At 35.9% G+C, this 7,363-nt stretch overlaps 1 protein-coding gene across 1 annotated transcript in view; it reads right to left on the minus strand.

Moving 5' to 3' along the window:
- The window catches only part of LOC128648518 (complement component C6-like), a 195,259-nt gene that overhangs the window by 44,495 nt on the left and 143,401 nt on the right, over positions 1-7,363 (minus strand). Inside the window, 1 exon segment of the mRNA XM_053701238.1 lies at positions 1,070-1,249. Within this exon segment, the coding sequence (XP_053557213.1) occupies positions 1,070-1,249 (180 nt within the window).

Raw genomic sequence — 7,363 nt, forward strand, 5'->3', positions numbered from 1 at the left:
GGATAAATAAGAATATACTACACTAGTATTACCGCATCTTCACTTGGACTGATCTCATTAGTATTTATCTTGTTTATAGATCAAGGGATCCCACTCTCATGGACTTTTAGAACATAGCCTGTGCGCATCTCAGGGAATTTTATATTTTTTATTGTACCATTTTTATTTTAATACCACCAGTGGTTACGTATTTGCAACTTGTATTCTTTTTAATTACATTTATATTGTATCCTACAGATTGATGTATTATTGCTTCTTAGCGCATCTTTTATTTTATATCAGTCTTTTCTTGGGTAGGTTGTAGAGACCTTTCCATTTTAAAGTTGCTTAGATACATCTGAGAAGGGTTTAGTTTATATTTTGTGTTTTATCTCATTGTTATTTACCGCAATGTTTTGTGGAACAAGCGAGAGGGTCTAACCTATCACCCATGATCTTATTTCATATGGTTCTATTAGATAACCAATGTGCCAATTGAACAAATGTCTCCTAATTTGAAAGAGTAGCCTATTTTAGTGCTTATTTAGGGGGTTGTTCTCTTTTATAGCCCAGTGTCAACACCAGCTACCTATTGGATTTTAAAAGAGGGTAATCCACTCTTTCACATGAGGAATGTTTTTTTGTGTGGTGCATACTGTCTTTAGGGAATAAGGACTCCTTTGGAGCTGTTAATTCTCCATAATGTAAACACAAAAAGAAAATATATGAAGTAAGTGCATTTGGTAAGTGATTTCCATTTTTAATGAAACAATGTGTATTTCATAGGGAGAGTCATTTTCAACTTTCATATCATTGTCCAAACATGCCCTCAACTGCCTAGTCCCCACCAACTTCCGACTGAGATACCACACCTGGACCAGACTAAAACTCCAACGCCTGGTCCCAGCGGAGCTACGATTTTATTGGAAAAAAATAAATCACATGTTATTACACTACACAGTGCAGCAAATACATAAAATGCAAAATGTAGACACATCCCACGTCTTACAGCCTGCACTAATCACCAAAGCAAAAACTGAACTTGATTAGATATCGTAGAAACATTAAATAAAGTGATTACCTGGTTCACAACTAAGTTGTCCCAAAATAGGAGGATTCCATTCCACATTCTGTCCACAAGTATAGCTTGTGTGACCAGTGACAAACCCAGCTGGGCAGCTTATCTTGATACTTTGACCAATCTTATACTCTGTTTGAAAGTTTAATATTGTGATGTCCTCTGATGCTGATGGTCTGGAACATGTTGTCCCTGAAAGAAAAAAGCAAACAATGAGCATGCTCTGGGTTATTGAGTTGCAATACAACAATCTTTTGTGCATTGTAAAGGACATTGCAAGCTGGCTATACAAGAGGGGGTAAGGGGAATATGAGTGCCAAACATTATATAAGGAAACAGCAATTCTAACTCACATAAGGCAATGATGCCCTATGCCCACCAGGTAGGAGAAATAAAGGGACATTAAACTGATGGGTACAACTACAGTAGCATGGCTACTACTCACTATCCAAGTGGTTTTTCTCCTGTACTTGCAGATGTCTTTAAAGGACCAGTAAACACAGTAGATTTGCATAATCAACAAATGCAAGATAACAAGAAAAAACAATAGCATTTACTCTGAATTTCAAATGAGTAGTAAATTCTTTTCTAACACATTTCTAAGTTATGTATATTTTCACTCCCCCTATACCATGTGATAGCAATCAGCCAATCACAAATGCATATACGTATAGTCACCAGCTCCTACATGCTCAGTAGGAGCTGGTGACTCAAAAAAGTGTAAATACAAAAGACTGTGTACATTTTTTTCTAATGGAAGGAAATTGGAAAGTTGTTTAAAATTACATGCTGTATCTGAATCATGAACATTTAATAAAACCTGAGTGTCCCTTTAAAGTTGTTCTCTTATTTAATCAATTTCAGAAGCCAGCTGGTAAAGCTCTGCATCTTTATAGTGGGCTCCGCGATCTTGATGCACATATATTGTTGTATCTAGTGACAGAATCAGTGCACTTTCACAGATTAGTATAATAGAAATGATTAACTTTACATATTTGTAGTTTTTTTTACACAGTTTAAAAGTTTATATTGGCATAACAAATATAAAAAATCCCTCAGAAATAATATGGAGAAATGCAGCCACTGCAAAAAAATGTCTAGTTCCTGCTCTGTATTGTGCATGTTAACCTGGCAGCCTGACAAAAAACAGCAATATCACTGATCTGTGAATGTTCACCACTTCTGTCACAGAGTACATGCATACTTAACCCTTTGCGTCATATGGATGTAGGTACTATGTAACACATACACTTTGCATAACATACTGTGTTGACATAGTATCTATGTTCAACACACTGGCACATGTTGCAGTCCTCGCTGCCAAAGCTGAAGGCCACTGGGCGCAGAAGGCATCTGCCTTCATATAGAGTAAGGGAGCACTGATAATGCGCTCTGACCATAGGAAGCTAGATCGCTATATTGATACAGACAGTATTCTACACTGTGTTTCTCTTAGTAGACCCAAATAGATTTTGATGCTTTCACACTACCGTGTACGTTTTTGAACCAATGAATTTGAAGAAGTCTCAAATGTAAGACATACAGGGCTCAATGTGCTTAGCAGCGTAAGCTTTTGAGCCCTTGCTTCCCACAATGTAAGAAGGAGCAGTCACCAGATCGCTGCTTCTTACAATCTCCTCCACCTCTGAGATGGTGCTTGACAGCCAATAAAAACTGACTAACAAGTTCCCTGCCTGAGAACCTTGTCTAACTTCATGTTTGTAAATTTGGGTCATTGTGTTAGTTTTGCATTTATTTGTTTTTTATCACATGAAAGAGAATAACAATTTACCTACTGTTTTGGTACTAATTTAGAGCTAGGTTACAAGTGGAAGCACTATTTTGCACTCCCACTCAATCGTTAACTTTGCTAGATGGAGGTTTTCTGTGTGTTCGTTTTATAAACTAAAAATAGAAAGTTAGCACACAAGCAAAAACCTAACGCACGCTGAAAGATGAACTTTGTGAATATAGCGTCCGCGTTAACGTATTCTCACATATACTTCAATGGAGTGCACAAACTGAAAAAAACCTAAACACCCATACTCAAGCGTTATTCCGACTGTGTTTATTCAAGAGCATTAAAGTGGACATGAAATATTAATATTTCACATTCCAATGTTCTTCACATAGCTTGAGAGTGCAGTCCATTTTCATGTTTTGTATGTGTATATGGAGATTACATAAGGCCTGTGCACCCTTGTGTGGTTGCCAGTTTGTTTGATTGATTGAAATTATTTATGGTTATAGATATATACAGTTATATATAGGAATATATATTTAAAAATACTTAGAACATATTCCCTTATGTGAAGAACATTGAAATGGGAAATATTTACAATAAATATAGTTAAAACCATTATTAAATATTAATATTGAATAAAAACATTTTTCATGTTTCCAGGTATTTGACTTCAAATGGCTCTAATGTACATATATGTATGTATATATTTGTGTACATATGTATTTGTGTCTATATGTGTTTATATGTACAGTATGTAAATACATATATACACATATAGATACATCTAAACATCTATACTCGCATATACAAACATATATACAGTATATATATATATATATATATATATATATATATACATACACAAATTTAGACGTGTTTGTATGCATATAAATGTTAAAGCCCTTTGCAACCCTTTTTTTTTTTTCAAGCAGCTTATACAATCTATCTTTGACCCCTTATAACTTTTTTTATTAATTATTTTTTTAATCCTTTTTTTCATACACTTTTTATATGTGTTACTGTACTTTTACATGTATTTATGTTGTGTTTAATGTAACTTTTTTCTTCCCCTACCCTTTACGAGAGCTCTGAAGTTGCGCTAACCTGACACAGGTTAAATTCAATTGTGCTCAAGCGAATGTGTTTACTTTCAACTTGTAATACAAAGCTATTTCCATTATGCGCAAAAAGACAGAAAAAAACTTATATCGCTTGCACGCTACCACTCGTAATCAACTGAGAAATTTCATCTCTTTAGATTATGGTGTTGGTTTAACCACATTTTACCATTCAATAAAGAGAATATTTTCTTAAAAATCTGTCCTTCAGTGACTCTAGACAATAAAATAAACATATAGGGGTCAATGGCAATTCTTTAGAAGAAAAAAAAAAATACTTATCAACGGATTTATCTACAAAAATCCTCATATACATTAATGGTGATTTTCTGTTGAATATCATTAGATACGTTTTGCTAAAGAATGATGATCATATATTAGTATTTTGGTTATGTTTTTTTTTTTTGCATCAGAAGTTATTCACTGCACATAAAATAAATGATTTAAAGCATTTAAAAGAGCAATTTTGTTAGAAAAGTGTGCATTGATTTGCAGATTTGTGACTATGGATTTGCGTTCACAACATGCGGGCCGATCCAATGGATTTGCAAAGATCTTAGTGAGTTGTACATTCACGAGAAGTAATCCAACTCTGAAAATTGCCGAATGCGGCTTGTGTACACTGTCTTGACCCAAATGTTTTGAATACACACCCCTACTTGTGATATATATATATATATATATATATATATATATATATATTTTGCTTTAGGGATGGCTATAAGCAAACTCCTGAACATATTAATCAATCACTGTGTAGTGCACATAATGCACACCAGCCTCTCTGGGTGGAAGTGGAAACACAGCAGATATTAGAGTTAAAGGGACAGTAAAGTCAAACTTGAATGATCATGATTCAGAGCATGCAACTTTAAGTAACTTTCTATTTCACTTCCATTTATCAATTATGTTTAGTTTCATTGGCATATTTTGTTAAAGATTAACATTAGGTGTGCTCAGGGTCGTGCATGTGGCAACAGTGTTTGCAACAATGTTCACAGCAATCAATGCTATACATAGTTGCAAACCCTGCTGCCGCAGAGTGTCTGTAGCATTCTATGGCAGCAGTGCTTGTAAATATGTATAACATTGCTATAAACATTGTTACAAACGCTGCGGCCAGATGGCTAAGGATGGCTAAGGACATGTGCACGCTCCTGAGCTCACCTAGAGTTACTGTTTGACAAAGGATACTAAAAGAACTAAGCAAAATTGATAGAAGAAATTTAGAAAGTTGTTTAAAATTGAATGTTCTTTTGAACCCATTTAAAGGTATACGTAACCCCAAAATTCTGTGATCCAAACAGAACATAACATTTCAAAAAAAGTTTTCAATTTACTTCTATTTTCAAATTTGCTTTGTTCCTATTATATTTTTTGTTGCAGAGATATGTAGGTAGGCATCTAGAGCACTACATGGCAGGAAATAGTCTCTCATCTAGTGCTCTTGTAAATGGATAATATTCTTGCAAAACTGCTGACATATAGTGCTTCAGAAATGGGCCAGCGCTGAGCATTCATCCCTGCTTTTCAACAAAATATACCAAGAGAACAAAGAAAAATTGATAATATAAGTAAAACAGAATGTTAATTGTAACAGCTGGGGGTTCTATGTCGATATCTCAGTTGTAGTCTTTTAGGTGAATCTATTGGTTAGTTTTTAATTAACCAAATGTGTATATAATGTTGCAATTTGTAATGAAATCCATCTGCTTTGTATCTGAAGAAACGACCCTTTGCGGGTTGAGAAACGCGTCATTAAAGCTTGTTTTTTTATATTTACCTTTGGAAGTTGTTCACCCCCCTTTTCAATCCAGTACTGTTAAGTTATATTAGCTAACAGACTTTCTTTTTTACAAACTAAACACCACACGGCTACAGCTGAAGGTGCTTACAGAGCCATCCACTAAAGATAACAGGGAGATCCTGAGAAGGCTCACCATTATACAGTGTACTAGCCGCTGATTAAAGTGCTAGCAGGCGAGATTGCACTGGTCATAGTACAGTGCAACAACTTTCGGTAAGCGCATTACCTGTTTACACCCAACTGCTTTGAAAAAACGTTATTACGCTATGTGGAGCCCTCTCTCTGTTTTCTACAGCTGAAGGTGCCTACAGAGCCATCCACAAAAGAAAAAGGGAGATCCTGAGAAGGCGTACCATCACACAGTGTACTAGCCGCTGATTAAAGTGCTAGCTGGCGAGATTGCACTGGTCACAGTACAGTGCAACTACTTTTGGTAAGCATATTTCCTGTTAACACCTAACCACTTTGAAAAAACGTTATTACGCTATGTGGCGCCCTCTTTCTATTTGTATTTTATAACAGTGATATCCCTGCTCTCTGGGACCAGGAGGAGCTGCCTTGTCAAGGACCCCCGAGTGTGATTTCAATATCTGGACACTAGCTGTTGCGATCACACCGTGAAAGTCGGATACGGTATTTGCTTTTGATGCAAATACTAGTTACATATTGTTTCACTCAAATCAATAGATATTTTGTGACAGCGCGCCTTTATATCCCCTTCTGGGATATTATAGATTATTCAATTTGTTGTTTTAAATCACATGCTCTATTTGAATCACAAAAGATACATTTTGGTTGTCCTATCCCTTTAAGTTTCATTTTGACTTTACTGCCCCTTTAAATGATAGAAAAAGCAGGGAACAAATGAAAGTGCATTGTTTTGTACATATACAGTACATAGTTTAAACATTTTCAGCCAGATTACGAGTGAAGCGCTAACAGTTACGCACAAGCAAAAAGGGGTTTATTGTGAGTGTTTGTGTGAGTTGAGTTTATCGCTTGTATTACAAGTTGAAAGTTCATCGCTTGAGCGCAATTAAAGTTAGTGCTCAGGTTAGCGCATCCTTAGACCTCAACAAAAACGTGTAACAAAACCCATAAAAAATAAATTACAAAGTACAGTTACACTCATAATAACACCATCTAATAAACATTGTTCAAAAAATAAATATTGCATTAACATTTTATAAGGGCTCAAAGATATGAGGGGGCCTATTTATGAAAGGCCGGTCCGATATGATCCGATCAGCGTATCATGTCCGACAGACCTCGCTGAATGCGGCGAGCAATACGCTCTCCGCATTCAGCATTGCACCAGCAGCTCTTGTGAACTGCTGGTGCAACGCCGCCCCCTGCAGGGGGGTGTCAATCAACCCGATCGTATTCGATCGGGTTGAATTGCGGCGATGTCTGTCCGCGTCCTCAGAGCAGGTGGACAGGTTATGGAGCAGCGCTCTTTAGGTATTGGAAAAAAAAGGCAAGCAAAGGACTTTAACATAGAGATACATACATATACATGTCTAAAGATATACATGTGTGTGTATATATATATATATGTGTGTGTGTGTGTGTATATATATATATATATGTGTGTGTGTGTGTGTGTATATATATATATATGTGTGTGTGTGTGTGTG

Source organism: Bombina bombina, chromosome 2 (assembly GCF_027579735.1).
Source record: "Bombina bombina isolate aBomBom1 chromosome 2, aBomBom1.pri, whole genome shotgun sequence".
Lineage (NCBI taxonomy): Eukaryota > Metazoa > Chordata > Amphibia > Anura > Bombinatoridae > Bombina > Bombina bombina.